This window comes from Anopheles darlingi, chromosome 2 (genome assembly GCF_943734745.1).
Source record: "Anopheles darlingi chromosome 2, idAnoDarlMG_H_01, whole genome shotgun sequence".
NCBI classification, from domain to species: domain Eukaryota; kingdom Metazoa; phylum Arthropoda; class Insecta; order Diptera; family Culicidae; genus Anopheles; species Anopheles darlingi.
In genome coordinates, this window is record NC_064874.1 from 90,661,902 (window position 1) to 90,677,953 (window position 16,052).

General features: G+C 48.5%; 3 protein-coding genes across 7 annotated transcripts in view; 1 reads left to right on the forward strand and 2 right to left on the reverse strand.

Moving 5' to 3' along the window:
• The window catches only part of LOC125952082 (serine/threonine-protein kinase grp), a 14,009-nt gene extending 5,268 nt beyond the window's left edge, over nucleotides 1-8,741 (reverse strand). The window contains exons 1-6 of one of the 5 annotated variants that reach the window (XM_049681353.1): nucleotides 8,497-8,741; nucleotides 2,061-2,482; nucleotides 923-2,003; nucleotides 557-780; nucleotides 304-481; nucleotides 33-175 (exon numbers count right to left, since the gene is read on the reverse strand). In XM_049681353.1, the coding sequence (XP_049537310.1) occupies nucleotides 33-175; nucleotides 304-481; nucleotides 557-780; nucleotides 923-1,023 (646 nt within the window). In that variant the 5' untranslated portion in view covers nucleotides 1,024-2,003; nucleotides 2,061-2,482; nucleotides 8,497-8,741. Of the gene's footprint in view, nucleotides 1-32; nucleotides 176-303; nucleotides 482-556; nucleotides 781-922; nucleotides 2,483-4,456; nucleotides 4,501-7,432; nucleotides 8,159-8,496 lie in introns of those variants that run through there. The other 4 variants (XM_049681351.1, XM_049681348.1, XM_049681349.1 and 1 more) reach the window with 4 other exon arrangements.
• A 153-nt stretch (nucleotides 8,742-8,894) lies between these two features.
• LOC125952108 (U6 snRNA-associated Sm-like protein LSm7) lies at nucleotides 8,895-9,865 on the forward strand. The gene is made up of 2 exons (XM_049681383.1): nucleotides 8,895-8,988; nucleotides 9,056-9,865. The coding sequence occupies exons 1-2, from the start codon at nucleotides 8,974-8,976 to the stop codon at nucleotides 9,440-9,442; spliced, it is 402 nt and encodes a 133-aa protein (XP_049537340.1). The 5' UTR covers nucleotides 8,895-8,973; the 3' UTR covers nucleotides 9,443-9,865.
• A 24-nt stretch (nucleotides 9,866-9,889) lies between these two features.
• Nucleotides 9,890-14,712, reverse strand: LOC125952081 (chitin deacetylase 1). The gene is made up of 5 exons (XM_049681347.1): nucleotides 14,579-14,712; nucleotides 11,651-11,723; nucleotides 11,314-11,486; nucleotides 10,250-11,244; nucleotides 9,890-10,180 (listed from the first exon to the last, which is right to left on the reverse strand). The coding sequence occupies exons 1-5, from the start codon at nucleotides 14,652-14,654 to the stop codon at nucleotides 9,902-9,904; spliced, it is 1,596 nt and encodes a 531-aa protein (XP_049537304.1). The 5' UTR covers nucleotides 14,655-14,712; the 3' UTR covers nucleotides 9,890-9,901.
• Nucleotides 14,713-16,052: the final 1,340 nt, after the last annotated feature.

Below are 16,052 nucleotides of genomic sequence, written 5' to 3' on the forward strand. Positions count from 1 at the left end.
GCACGACAAACAAATAGAATAATCCCTCTTACCTCCGGCAAGCATTGTGACTAGGATGATCCCACAGGACCACAGATCGGCTGGTGTAGCTCGATACGGTTTGACCAATACTTCCGGGGCCACGTACGGCAGTGTTCCACACTTTTTGTCCAGCCACCGCTCTTTGCCTTTCATTCTGTTCAAGAGAAGAGAAAACGAACCGTGAATCATACTCTACAGCTGACAAATGCAGTGTGCTTCATCTGGCAAGCCGTCTGCCATTTGTGGTGGCGGTCGGGGCAAGCCTTGTTTGTACCTAAATACCTAAACATGGTGGCCATTCCGAAGTCGGATATTTTAACGTTATCGTGATCGTCCAGCAGCAAATTCTCCGGTTTAAGATCCCGGTGTGCTACACCACGCATGTGAAGGTACTCTACACCGGCAAGCAATTGATTGAAGTAACGTTGCGCTTCTGGCAGTGGCATTCCTACGTCCGGTTCTGCGGAAGGGATTTGAACGGATCAGTTCGGTTGAGCCCTTTCCATCTGACCGAAAATGACGGCGGCATCATTACCTATTCGATCGAACAATTCACCGCCAGCGGCATACTCGAGGAAGATGTACTCAATGTCACCCTGCGTTCGCTTTCCGAAAAATTTCAGAATGTTGGGATGCTGTAGGATCTTCTGTATACACACCTCCTTTTTGACCGAACACTCTGCATCCGGGTGTTTCTTCAGATCAACCATCTTCATGGCAACTGCTTCCCCCGACTGTCGGTTGATGAGCAGTTTCACTCTGAAACGAACCAAAGGAGCACGTTGTAATGAAATTGAAATTTAATAAACCGAACCGAAAACATTAGTACTGCACATGCTACAAATCAACACTGCCAGTTCTTATTTAATTCAGATACTAATCTAAGGGTTGCTCTACTTACTCTCCGTATGCTCCTTCTCCGAGCGTTTGTGCCAATGTCCATCCTTCGACGAATTCTCGCACTCCTGCGGTCTGGACCGACGTTTGTGTTGCTGACATCATTTTCGTCTCGTTCTTCAAAAGGAGCCTCTGCCTGCCGCTGTATCTCTTATCCTTTTTCCCTCTCGTCACTGACAGTGTGGCTCAACTGCAGTTGCTGCAGCAGAGGATGGTAGTGGGGACGGAATTTTTATCTCAAATTGACACCACAAGCACGGCTACACCTATTTCGGTCGGTTGTGCACCCGGTACCTTGAACTCAACCAACCAGACAATTGGTTACCCAATGCCCGGTGCTCTCGCCACAAACAAGCATAGGCTGGTTCCGGAATTCCGGGATGCTTGGCAATATGCCACGACGCTAACCAAACCGAAGCGACGATGACACCAATTGTCGATTGGTAGACGACATGCGACAAAACGAAATACCGATTCCACTCGCTTCCACGGGCTCGCTTCAATGCGCGTCAATGTCGCCGCCACAGTCGTCTGATGCGCCAGAGAACATATAATCCTTTTTTTAGACCACTTGGTTTGCTATTTCCAAACAATAGACTGTCGAGAGTCAGTGCGCAAAATGATAAATCCGGTAGCTGCTGATGGGCACTAAAATATTGATCCTCCGTTCAGCGACAACGTTGCGGTCGCCTCCTTCTCCCCGGAACAGCCGTTCGATGTTTCTATTATACAAAGCTGGGTGGTTCCTTTTATTGACCTTCGATTTCCGGTGAATGCATCTCAAACGCCACACGAGCCAGAAGCAAGAAACCGTGCCTGATACCAACGGAAACGATTACCAGAGCGGCTGCCGGAAGCGCAAAATGGTCTTTTGCATCTCTTTTCGCTTTTGCACGCTGGATTTCGCCTTTTCTCTCGGTGGGCGTGTGATTTATGGCTCGTCTCTGGATACATAAATTTGCTCCGAAGAGCGCGAGAGAGCAAGAGCGCCGGACAAAATTTGACACAATCAATAAGAGAGAGGGTGCGCGATGGAAGATCTTTTATATCGGCCGAATTTTCCCGAAAATGGAGGTCTGACAACTCTGAGGTATGATGATTCAAGTTATTATGCCAGATGAAACGTTAAAGTTTCATGTTACCTTCAGCATGTACTTGGGCTTATGTGTCTCAATCCGCTCTAAGGCATACGTGAACTCGAAATGGCCATTAAAAGCCTTTCTCTCACAACCTCTCTGTTCTCGTGGAGTCTGCACCGATTAGCGCACACGATTGCCAACCAGGTATTCTTCTCTCACTGCTTCTACGTAAGAGTCCTTTTTCCGTTTAGCGATTTTGGAGATTTCTCACTTCTCACCCATCCATGTGTCTTTTGAATGGTCGGATCAGAATATCTCCTTTGAATCCTTCAGTCGGCACTCTCATCAGACTATAGTTACGAGGCAGGCGGATGATAACTGGAAAACTGAACCACCACTACACGCCTAACTTTTCGCTGATCAGCGTTTTCCAGCTAATAGTGAGCAGATGGTGGTGGCCTATGATGATAGTCCTCTGTTGGTCCCTGGTGTAGTAAACGAAAAAAAAATATATAGTCAATAAAAGGGGAAACTATAATTGGGGCTACGAACAAAGTAATGGATTTTAGACGAACATAGAATAATGGCTGGCCAGACTTCGTCAAATGGATTTTCCATGCACCAAGGTCATGAACATTTCGTGATCAAAGCAACACCCGAGTTTTCCATTCTCGTCACTGTCACTGTTTCTCTCGGTAGGCAATTGATTGGCACATTCTCACTAGCCCGGTCCCGACCCCACCACCGACAACAAAATCGTAAATTGCGCGGGGCGGAGGGAAACAAACTGCCATGTTAGCTGTAAAATCTGAACCGAGCGCACGGAATCAAGAAGAAGCCCGGGACGGGCACAGGATCGTCTTCTAGTGGTGGAGCTGTTGCTTCTGCTGATTATCGTTGTAATAGGATACACGGAACCGAACTCGCCGTTGTCGCCTCTTGTGTTCTCAACCGACGGTTGCTGGCTGGTGGAGTAAATGACACGCTCGAGTCTTTTTTGCAAGGCAATCATATATCCTCATACACACACGACCCCATCGAACACATACACAACACGACCCCATCGAACGTGCACAAAAGCACGCGCGATGCTGAAATATGCGCTGAGATCGTAAGTTCTTTGATATTTCCCCAAATAAACATTAATATTTCTTATCATACATTACGTAAGTGTTTCGCTACTACTTAATTGAGAGATGTGAATTAACTTTTGACACGAATCACAACACGATAAAGGGGAACAGAAAAGAAGACTTCGATTCTACCGGCGTACGCATTAAGGCGGCTATCATGTTCGTTCCCCTGCCATGTGGCGATTTCAAAATGATGGATCAAATGGTGAAATGCAGAGAGCCACGGGAACGATTTTCACACCTACATTTTGGCAAAAAAAAAAACACATTGTAACTATGGAAAACCAAGGAAATAAAAGCCTACTCTGCTCACACGGCGACAGAAAGTAGAATACACACCCCCACGTCGCTCGGTCGATTCACATCACACAATCTGTCACGAATTGCTATCATACACTTAGCAACAGCAGCCCTGCGTCGGTCCAGAGTAGTGTGCGAAAAAGTCCTCGCGGCGCCAAAACGCGAAGCGTAAGAAGAAAACCCTTAACAAACCCGATGAGCATTTTATAGTGCCCATCTGCGGCCATCGATGCGCGATTAAGCTAAAACACCACGTTGCGTGATATGTTCCTTTGGAGTGCGTTTTACCGTATGCCGGTCACTGCCGCTACCAATCCTAGTTGGCCTCGTGGAAGGGTAAACGTTCCAGATGTAAATTAGAATATCTTTTTGTGCCCGCGCGAGAGATGAGCGAAACCTTGCAGAACAAAACATTTGCTCTGGGGCCGCGGCCGTGAAGAGTTGCAGCCTCACCCATCGAAGCGCGCAGTACCGCGGCAAAATCGAACTTCATCAAAACGGAACATCAAAAAACTGGAAATTCCGAATCCCTGCTCTCGCTCGTTCTCGCTGTTCTCTCTCCCACTCTCTCGCTTGTTCTCTCATGGCACACTAAGGTGCGGCGTCAAACCAGTTTCCAGCGGCCTTCTTCCTTCCTCTGCTTCGGCTGCTTCGGCGGCTTCGAAAGACAATTCTCTCCCCCACGCAATACATCTTCTTCCCAGCATATTCCAGCATTTTCGCTTTCTCATTTTCATTTCCACTCGCGCGACGTGCGCGGTCGACCACCACCAATCTTCTCATTCTGGCCAACGGCGCGTCAGATTTGTTTTCTGGATTCGTCGCGGCCATATCGCTCATACATACGCAGGCACGCACACAAGCACACCACATTTCTCCCGTATTCCGTATGCCATTCCATGTCAGTGAGTTGCAATTAAGAAATGGAAGCCTCGCACCGAAAAGGGTTGTGGACGCGACCGAAAACGCCAATCCACATGGCAAAGGCAGGGCAGGCAGGATCAGTAAAGGCTGAATGGAACTTACTGGAAGGCAGGACTCACGAGAAGCCTGTTGAAGCGAAGCTGTTCTTCTTTCCCAGTTTCCTTGCTTCTTGCCCTGCGAAAGGACACACATCACCTCTTCTATCAACAAGCCACTACGCATACAGATAGAGAGAACAAGAGAGAAAAAAGAGAAATCAGTTGCGAGAGAGAGAAAAAGAATAGTGCAAAATGTGTAACATGGAAAGGTGAAAATTTATAATGGTCTTTTCCAAACTGTTGAAAAGTGAATATAGATGCAACGATAGCCGCATGTCGTTACCATGGTTTTCATGTTTCCTGATTGATTCTTCTTCGTGTTGAATGAGAAATGAAAATTATATCCAGCAGAATGTTCGCTTCCCGTCAACACCGGCGTTATGCATGGCAATTAGGTTATATGCCAGTGGTACAATGGGGATTACAGTTTCACCGCATGCGCCTGTGGTTCCTCTCAGTTAGCGCGAACGCAACCTTTAGCATCCTTTGGCTTCATCTGCTCCCCCTCCCCTTTCCTTCTAGATGAATGTGGGTGGTGTCTGTGCTTATGCGCCCTTCTCCAGAAATTACGGGAAAAAATGCGCTTGAAGCATGACGCTATAGTAAAGGATACTGCGGATATTTTATCAATTACTCTAAAACCTGCAACCACCTTATTCCATTACGATGATGACCACCCAATAGCCGTGGCCACACGGGGCGAAAATTTGCGCGCAAATTTGCACATTAATGCCAAAATGTTTTCGCTTCGTGTGGCAGGGGTAAAAACCCGAAAATTTATGCCGAAATGTCAAACGTATTGTTTCCATCTGTGTTTTGGCCGCTGAAGTTGATTTCCGAATAAATTTTGCAGTTTTTAACGATATTGTGGCTGTTGGTGTTATATTTATATTAAAAATGCAAAAACAATACGAAAAGAACCTACATTTTCGTAAATAAAGCGTTCGATAGCGTCACGGGTTCAGCGAAAAAGTCCGCGGACGTATAAAAGTTTGACAGCGTGTAAGGGTTAAGCGAAACCGTTTTGACATTAATTTTTTCGTTTGCGCTAGAGTTTTCGCCCCGTGTGGCCACGGCTAATCGCTAGTTTGCTCTATCGTTCTCCCGTCGCCGTTTTCGACAATAATCATCATCCCTCCCACGCTGAAGAACAGCGACTAGCACACACACCTTTCTCGGTGTTCTCGGTCATCATTCGTCGCCACCTCGCCCTGGGGTCCACACCATCATTTTCTTCTCGAGCGTATCAAACGGGTTCCAAAATGATTTCGCGCTATCGTCGCGCGTTCATTGCTCCGAGAGGAGTTTCGCGCCGCGACCACCAGCATCATCACGCAGCAGTTGACTCTCCTCGGACTCCTGCTCCTCTCGCCCTGTTCCACAATGTAGGTGGATGTGTGTTTGTGCGCGGGCGCGATGAGTAGCATTGTTGTTGGTTAGTACACCGTCGCCGTCATCGTTGTCGTCGCATGCACACACACGAAAGGGGTCGTTCGTTCCATCCAAACGAACTCCTGCAGTCATTTCTATGCGTGTGCCGTGGGCTCCCGCCGCGCGCGCGATTCTAACCGCCTCGTGTGGAGGAGGGAGTGGCAAGATGATAGTTACCGCGCAGAGAAGATTCTGACTAGTCGCGGATGATCACTCTCTCTCTCTCTCTCGGTCTTTGACCAGCAACCATGCCGACGAAAGCAGTCGTCGTCGTCGGCGGCGGCATCTTACTGTTCTTGGTGTTTTCGGTTCGTTCTACGCGGTTTCGCAGAAAGATCCAAGAAAGCACTGCTGAGAGCAAAGCAAATTGCGAAACCTAGTATGAACAACGCAGCATGCAACAATTTAGCTGAAGAAGCCTTCTCATTCTTGCACACCGATTGGACGATGGAAAAAAGGAAGAAGATTCTGATGGCCGCGCGCGAGGGTTGTTGCGAGCTTCTTTACGAATAGGGACGAGGGACAGAAAGGGAGAAATACTCTCATATTTGCAGAGCAAGAGAGAACGAACAAGGATTCGAAGGCACGGCGCGGACGCGGAGCGTTCTTGGTTGTTCTAGCACACAACCATCCAGAGTCCAGCGCACACCCACCAACCCTACCGGGAACAGGACAGGTTTACCATGGCTGCGCTTCATACGAGGAAGAGAGAAGCAGAGCCGAGAATGGTAGTGTGTGTTTGTTGTACGAATGTGCGTTCACAGCCTCTTCCTTCTCACGGCAGGGTGGCAAGGCGTTCCTCCTGTGGAAAAGTGCTGACCCAACACACATGCAATCACAGAGTGGGCGCACACAGCATCCTCGACTACAACCTGCTGCTTAGACGGTGCACCCTAACCTCAACCTGCACTCGCATCTCTGCGCGGCACACCCGACAAGGGGTTTCTGGTGCGGGGTTCCCAGACCACGGAGAGACGAAAAAAGGCAGAAGATGAATTAATACGCCAAAAAGAGATAGAGGTAACAATGGAGCAAGACACACACCGGACCTCTTGGGCCCTACAAATGTGTTCCATGATGTACCCAGGTGCGTGTGTGCTCTTTCGCTTAGCAACAGAACCGCTTAGCTCAATCCATTGCCGCATACCATAGGGATGGCCAAAAATGAATCTTCAGGCGCCAGAATCCTATCGGTCGAGAACAAGAACGGGCAGGAAAATGAAAAACATAAAGAACAAGAGAATGTCACATAATGGACTCCACCATCTCCCCTCGTGCCTGGGGAGTAAACCATCTTCCCAACAGCAGCCACAGAGGAAGGATAATTAAAATCAGTGACTGTTGAGCGTGTCCCTAACTGGCGGAGTGGCACTCCTTGACCACTAATGGCTGACGACGCGACACTATGAACTGGCAGAGTATTTTCTGAATACTACGAAATGTGCAATTCTACTATAAGCATTTTGGAGCAGCTGTTTTCCGGTCGATGAGTTAGACCCTTCTTTTTTCATACGAAACCAGTAAACCCTTGCTATTACTCTTCACTCACCTGAGTCTACGACACACCATTAATTTCATTCCCGCACAGACTTGAGGGCTTGCTCCATCTCGCTGACGCCGCACGGCATCATCCATTTTGCAACACTTTTCTCCGAGACTGCTGCGACCGGTGGCGGCGGCGATGACGGTGAGAACATAACCTGTTCGGGGCGATTCTGCAGCCTCCTTCAATCCATGACAACGCTCGCTTGCGTTGCAGATTTTTACTGGAGCCCCACGAGCCTCTCTTTTCACCGCGGATGATGGCCGCGTGTGCTAGGTTGGCATCGCGGCCATGCAGACCACGACGACGATTGTGCAAATTCCGCCCTAACCTGCGGACCGCGGGGATTCGCTACCCGATCGATCGAAGCAACAAATGCACCATTATTTTCCAATTCGAAAGGATATGGCCTCGCAGTCACGTCACGTTTATTCCACGGCGGTAGAATTCGAATTTAATTCGCACTTCCGGAGAGTTCTCAAGCGCCGCACGAGGACTGGGAGCCATTTTCTGGCGGAAGAACAAGAATTTCTCTCCTCAGGAACCACTTTTCCTAGAACTTCTCGAGCGGTGAAAGAACGAAAGCCAGGTTCCAGGGTTTTTGCTCCAGGTTTTTGACGAGCCCCGAAAAGCCCGAGCCACTCGAGCAGTCTTGTAAAAACCAGTCGAGCAGTTTCCACTGTGTGCGTGAAACAAGATTTTTCCGCCACGAATCACACACACAGCGGGCATCGATTGCCGGTTACGCACACAACGAAAATGTCCAATTCTCACGTTTTTCTACAAAATCCTCCATACTTTCCTGATATTTCCCGTTTTATCCCACGATATGCCACCCTTGCCCGTCTATAACTAACCGGCCCTTTAGAATGCGTCTGCGCTGCAAGAGAACCGTACCAAATTGCGCCGGATTCCCGCTACACTCGAAACGCTTGACGTCAAACTAGCGCCCAATTTTCGAGGTCACAAAATCTTCCAGAACAACGCCGGTTCCACCGGAGGTACAAGACAGCGGCGGCCAAATCTGGGCTCAGCTGTTGCGGTCCAAAAGAGAGATTACGCACACTTACCTTCCTGTTATCTGGATCGAAGTTGAACGGCGCGATTAGCGATAATCTGCTCCCAGAAACTTCGCGTATTTCTCGGCGTCGTTACCATGCGGACAAATATTTCACCAACTTTCTCATTCACAAAACTGCTGATCCTTCCACCGGCATGCTTTCTCGTTGAGCCGCGCCAAATCGTGGTTTCCGTTTCAGGCTTGGGCTTTCTGGAAGAGGCGCCGCGAGGATTTCTGTTTTTTGCCGATCCAACCTTGGAATCTTGGACGGTCTTGAAGACCGTACGACACACACACACACACACCCGACGCTCTCACACACACCTTACCGTCGATGGTACGCGTTTATACACCCAGGTTCCAGAGCCGAAACTCAACTGCTCGAATTCTTGGCAGCTCGACTCCCGGCGAACAACCTAACCTCAAAAAACCGTTGTAAACAAAACACAATTCGCGTTCTTGGAGGGTTTTTGGTTTGCCGGAAAAAATGTCTGAGAAAAAGGTTTCTGAATTTTGGTGGTAAGCACGTACAGAGGAATACTAATAGCAGTTCTGTTGTTTGGTTATAGGGCACCGGAAATGCAGGCAATAACACAGGAGGAGGAGCAGGTGGTGCCGGTGGTGGCAGCGGCGGCGGTGGCGGTGGTGGCGGTGATAACAAGGAAAAGCGCCGGAAGGAATCGATTTTGGATCTGAGCAAATATCTGGAGAAAACCATTCGGGTCAAATTTGCGGGTGGTCGAGAAGCGGCCGGAGTGTTGAAGGGTTACGATCCGCTACTGAATCTGGTGCTCGACAACACGATAGAGTTTCTGCGAGATCCGGACGACTATAAACTAGCGGATGATACCCGGCATCTGGGTCTGGTAGTCTGCCGTGGTACCTCGGTGGTGTTGATTTGCCCCCAGGACGGCATGGAATCGATACAGAACCCCTTCATCGCTCAAGAGGGTTAGGCAATGAACTCTATGTTAAGCGATCTTCCGGCCAGAGGAGCATCCTTTCGATTTGAGTTTTTTTTTTTCCACTGACTGATCAAATGAGTGTACATCTCTTATCGATCAGCGACAAACTTTTTGCTTTATTATCTTTCCTCATTATCATTTACCATGATTACCAACACATTCTTTCAATTTCCAATCATTCAATAGTCATAACTGCCAGGACCTTCGTCGAGGTCGAACAGGGAGATAGCTGTAACAATTCGAAGAACTGGAAGCAAACAAACGGTGGCTGGGAGCCATTTCAGTAACGTAAATGCAGGATCCTTGAACGGCTTCACTTTTGCTTAACAGAAAACAAAACGATTAAACATAACGACGACACCAGGTTTTCAGCGTTTGGTTCTTTTTCTTGTAAATAAATTCCAAACTAAACTATAACGTGTGAGTGTGGCCACGCTGCTGCTGCGTAGCTTAATCTAATCCAAACTCATTCCGAATCCAGGGATACTGGGCTGGACACTCGTTGCACGTGTACAGATAACGGTCCTGTTGCAGGACGCGACTATGCAGCTTGCAGGTACGGGGCAGATTGCAGGCTTGCTCCTGCGGATCGAGCTGTTTCGGTCGGCACTGCCACGGCTCGAAGCGACCGAGTTGGTTCGAGGTCGTTGGGTTTCGCATCCACTCGATTGCCTGATTATTGGTGACAAAGTACACATCCGGGTACTTGGCCATATCGTCGAGGAATCTCTGTATGAAAAGCAAAGAAATCGAGTCCTTTATGCTTTCTGAACTCAATCGATCGCTGCCCTAACTCACCAAAAAGGCATCCAAATACGCTTGCTTGCGGAACCAGGTGGAGTGGAAGTAGAGGCCTAGCGGAGCACGGTTCGAGTGGTAATGGCGCTTGAAGTTGTGCACAAACATCCGGTACACGTCTTCGCCGTCCATATGCGGCGGACAGGTGTCCACCATACCGCATGTATACTCACCGGCCTCCAGCTGGTTCATTACCATCTCCCAGACTCCCGGATAGCTACGGGAAGGACAGTACTGATGCACTCCATTGCAGGCATGTGGCATCTTATAGTCGAGCGTGTATGGCCAGAGCGGCGGATTGGAGTGTGGTGCCACCATCGACGAATCGTACACGAAACCGAACTCTTTCATCATGAGAAACTGTCGGTTCCAGCCGACACGCAGAAATGGCACGCGCATCCCGCGCAGTTCCTCCATGCGAACGTTCGCGAACCGATTGATGATGTTCGCCTGACCGACCATCTCATCAAACCAGTCCTCGATGGTCGCATTACGGGACCACCACTCCTCTGGTCCTCGGTGCGTGATCGAGTGGATCGCTATCTCATGCCCATCATTCCACAGTCGCTGGACCTGTGCGTAGTTCGTGTACTGGTGCGACACGTAGAACGTGCCCCGTATGGGACATCCGTTTGGATTTTTGCGACCGGCCGTGAAGAGCTTCTCCGTGTAGAGCTCCCAGTTCTCGAAGTTGACCGCATCGTCAAAGGTGAGCAAGATCATCTGGGGCGTGTGGTAGCGTTCCAACCGTCCCGGGATCATTGTACCATCCTTCGAACAGAAGCACTCCGGCAGCGAACATTCGCTCGTATCGCATGGATACACCGGATCCGGATCGTGTTCCACATCGCACCAGCCCTCATCCGAACCGTCGGCACAATCGACGGATCCATCGCAAAAGTACTCCTTCGGTAGGCAGGTGCCATCCCCACAGCCCAGCTGCGATCGTTCCTCACATTTGGCGTCCTTCAGCAAGGGTTTCGGCACTCGGGCCTCTGTAAAGGAGAAGAAGCCGTTAGGTGAAAGGTATGCATGATAGTAGCCACAAAAGGCCTACTTCCTACCCGCTGTGATGTCACAGTTTTCCACGTTCTGCTTGAAATCACAGATCTGGCGCGTTACATCGAACAGGAGGCCAACGGAACACTTGAACTCGAACACTTCACCATCCAGGCACAGGTAGTACTTGGCGCACTCGGTGTTGGTCCACATCTTCGGCACAGGACGGTCGGGATTTCTGATGTGTTTAAGCGAGGAGTCTACATATTAACAAATGGCTGGTAAATTGTGCGTGCGCGCATCTTGAGCGCCGTTCAAATCATTGTTAAGCCTCTAAAACCTGACACACCACAACGACTTCGAGGCATTGGAGTCTTATCGCGTACGCCGTTGCTTACTGACCTGTAAAACAATCCATCCTCTAAACAGGGAACCGTATTTTTCAAACTCCGTTTCACTAGGTTGCTTCCGTGTGCTACAAAGAAATAGAGGAAAAACAGATAACTAGTAAGTGCACCAACGCCACCAAGGCGATCATTGTTCACGGTCGTAAAAGAACGTAAACTCAGGTCTCCATACCCGGACTAAGCGGTTTCAATAATTGAAACCGTGACTCTCTTCTTCTCGAGTTGATCTCTAAGCTCGTTGTGTGGAAAGCTAGCAAAATATCCAGGTTAATGCATGAGAAACGCTGAACCCTCTCGCCGAGCCACAACACATAGCTCTTTTGCTCTTTTGGGTGAAACATGTGGCAGAAAGTATATTGCACCACATGGGAAACTGTGAACTGTGCCTCCACATCAGTTGTCCCCTTTTGGGGCCAATCTTTTTTTTGTGACACACGAAAGTGGTTTGTTGTACTTTGTACTAGCTCAGTTCTCTATTCAGAAGCAACATTACAACTCTTTGCTGCTGCTACCTGTTATATTTGCTACCACTGTTATTATACCTAGCTACCGATAATAGCTTCTATAGTTACGCTATGGTGCTATAATGATATGTAACTAATGATAATATAACTTCAAAAAGAAAGTTACATTGTCTAATCAAAAGTTCTTTCATGCCTCGCAGTCTGGCCACGCAGTTCGGTTATCCACAAAATTGCATCTGCACGAGAGGAATGTGTTCCAGCTTTTCCAGTGATTGCGCGCGCAGCTAATACCGTTGAAAGTGTAAAGCAGGCCAACACGGTTGCTAATCCAACCATAAACAGTATTGCGGTACAGTATGGTTAGGCTTTGTTTTATTCTTTATTTATTATACGATTGTGTGGAAACTCGGAATGAAGTCAACCGACCAGAACACGTGCCTAGTAAGAACGGGCAGATGGACCGGAAGAGAACGCACGATGTGTGTTAAATAAGCGAAGAGAATTGGCACGAATTTTCACCTTCCCGTAACATGAACCACTGGTTTTCGATTTTCATGTTTCATCTAACTATGGTCTACCTTTTCCACAGTCTTGATTAGATAACCTATTCCAACGTGCGCGAGTTCAAAGGGTTTCCACTCATTACATCCGTTCGCTGTTGATGAAACCGCTTTGTTTCAAGTACTCATCGACATGCGTACAGCGAGTACTGCACTTGCAGGAATGTACAAGAGAAAATAGCAGATAAAAATGATAAACTTATGCCCTTTTGGGCCTTGGTGTGCGCCACACAATTGATGATAGACATGACTGCAACAGCAACGACACCTGGGGTGGTCCATCTGAAGCTGGGTCACATAAGACCAGTTTTGTGCGATTAAACAACGACCGCACTCAAGTGTCTCTCGTCACGAGTGGCCAGTCACTGTGCAGGACTGGGCTGTTCAACAAGATGTGTGTATTACCTTGCCGTAACCGCCCGACAAACACGTGGGAAAATGTTCAACAAACTCAGTTTCGATTCCCCGGTTCCGCTCCAAACAACTTTCCTTAGATGACGCGAACCTACCGAAACCAGGTAGGATGGGCCTGGAGATCTTTGACCGATTAGCAGTGTAAAGAGTGGACGGAGCCAGTACTTTCTTTTATTCGTCGCAAAAAAACCGGAAATGCATCTGCTATTTGCTTCACGCCCAAGCACCACCGAACGTACTAGCGTCGGCTACAGAGGGGGAGGAAATTGGACGACGTACGAGGCCACGGAGACAGTTGGCTCATAATTTCGTGATCGAATTACTAACGGCTTTCCCGATCGATCGGTGGTGCTGCTGCAGCCTCGATAAGCCAGTAACGAGTTCCCGAACGAAAGGATGCCCCCCCCCCCTCCCTTTATTTGTAATTCAATTTTCCATGTCACCAGACGAGGGCTGTTTCCAGTTTTTCCCAGAGGCGAGACGCCATAACTGTTGCCGGTAAGTACCGTTTGGTCGAAGCATACGGTGTGGAGGTTCCACTCTAATTTACATTCGTTTTGTGCCATTCTCTTCTTCTCGTTTAATTTCTTTAAAATAAAATATTTTTTCTTGTTTCTTACTGAATATTCCATGCCTGGAGCATCGCGATCGTGAACGGTAGCCGCTCCTCCATCATCTCGCGCACGTCTCGCCGGTAATTTACTCGAGCGATTCATTAATTAATTATGGTCACGAGCTACCAGTGGGCCGGTTTTTCCTGTGGTCTCGCGGCTCAGTTGCCGCAGCACCCGCGGCATCAATTTTCCAGTTTGTTTTTCTCGTTTGGTTCAACACTTTAGCGCCCTCCAACTAAACGCTAGTGGTCAGTGTTTGGAGCTGTTTATGGGCGTTATAAAGGTAATGCCGGTCTCGGCATTGGCAATGGCAACCCTTAAAAGATGTGCCACTTTTCATACGCAACAATAATTGTAAGAAAACTAGAGTAAATGACGAACAGAATGCAATCTATCATCTGCAGCTAGTAAGGGCATAACTTGCGTAAGTCACATGCTTGTGCTTCTACATAAACAACCATCTTTTTTCCACCCAATTCCGGGTGCAGAAAATTTCACTTCCTTTCAACCGGTAGAGGAAAACAGGTGTTTTCCTGGGAAGCGCATCCCACGGCAACGTTCGAAATCGAAATCGCTCGCGTTCCGTGTTCCTGTTTCTCTGCACTCGCTAGTGCACGTCACTGACTGCACTTTTTCCACCCGTGCAATCGTTGTGTGACCCAAGTGGTTTCAGGTCACATCTCTGTCCGATGCTAGGCGCCAAGCGCAATCCGTACATATGAGCTGCTGTTTGCTTGCAGCATTTTCCTCGTCATCTGGTAACTGTGCTACCGTTTGCTAGCTCTGGGCAGTGGACTAGCCCATCCCCTGCTACACCGCTTTCGCCCAATGTTCCGTCCCTCGAGATCATTCCATCCACCACACCACCTACCGCCGTTTCCAGTGAAAGTGATCAGCAGCGTCAGCGTGCAGAGTAAAAATAGTCCCATTCCGGTTAATTTGGTCATTTCAGTAAACGGTCACCGGTGCGGTGCGTGTGCTCTGCCTCCGTCGTCGTCGTCGTCGTCGTCGTCGTCGCTTGTCGATCAGCTGCAGCTGGTACCTCAATCTTTTCGAAAAAAAAAAGTGTCTGCTGTCCACCCAAAACGCGCGTGTCACGCAAGCATGGCGTGCATATTAGAACAAGCTGAAACACACTTCACTGATTACTGAACGTTAGAACGGACACTCTTGATTCACATCACACCGAGCGATGGCCGGATGGGCTACTGGTTTCACTTTCTGCAAATGTCCGGGATCCAGGAAGCCAGTCGAGAACGGGAGCTATCCTAATGCGGATTATCTTGTCTTTCTCTCGGAACGTCGATCGCGAAGGCGGGCGTTTTAGCGAGATTTATTGCGACTTTTCCACTTTTACTTTCACCTCGATCGAGCTTGCACAGTCTGAGCGGGTGGCTCACGGCGAGGATTTCGATGATAATCTTTATTTTTACTTTTTCTGCCCAACAGCTAGATCGCCTTTCACTTCAAGCACCGGAAGGAACAAGCATGTAAACAAAGCACTAGAGCCACTACTTTATGCTAGCACTACTACCGGTAGCATTAATGCAGCTGCACACCGCATCACCCCAAACGGAACGTGGTCCGTTAACCAGATTGCCAGTGCTACTAAAACGCAACGAAGATCGAATAGCACAGCGGCGATCTGCGGTTGTTTGATGCTGCAAACACACAAAGGGCCTAATCTCGGTGGCGCAATCCTTTCCCGCGCTCCGATCAGACCAGATGCACCTCTCGGATATTTCTGAGAAGCATTTCAATTAAGTTCGTTAGTTTTATATCTCGGAACGATGCGTATGCGAGAGAGACCGCCAACTAGAAAGCCATCCATGCGAGAGCAACGCCACAGACTTTCTTCTCTGCTCTTTCTCCACGTGGGAGTTTGAGCCACCCCCATCGCATAAAGGGGGGCCATGCTGGGATGCTCTCTCCGATCTGCTGTGATCGCACATGCTGCTGGGTCGCGTAGTGGTCTGGCGTTAAGTATGGTGCATCGAAATTTGTGGTGGACAGATTTTTTCAATAGAATGGAGATATTATGTAGTGTTAAATAAGTAAAATTGATTGAATAAGTCGTCAATAATCAAGAATTGCTCGAAGCTCGTGCTGTCGTTATGGCGGACCACACAAAGACTTACATCGCGACAATGATGAAGAAAGCTACAAATTAATCGATTTCTAAACAGCCAAATAGATAATTTAAGTTGGTTAGAACCACCGAAAAACTATTTCAATTAGAGTTTCATAAAATAATTAAGCACACCCACCTCGCCCACCGTGCCGTTAGGTGGCACGGTGGGATTTCTGGCGCCAATCCCTGGCCAAAAATTTCCGATTGTAAACAA

Bases quoted from the DNA above. Each gene is read 5' to 3' on its own strand.
- LOC125952081 (XM_049681347.1), bottom strand. From the start codon at position 14,654: ATGACCAAATTAACCGGAATGGGACTATTTTTACTCTGCACGCTGACG. The intron at 11,724-14,578 runs GTAGGTGGTGTG...ATTTCTTTGTAG, and splicing joins CACTTTCACTGGAAACGGCG to CACACGGAAGCAACCTAGTG. The intron at 11,245-11,313 runs GTAGGAAGTAGG...TCTCCTTTACAG, and splicing joins AAACTGTGACATCACAGCGG to AGGCCCGAGTGCCGAAACCC.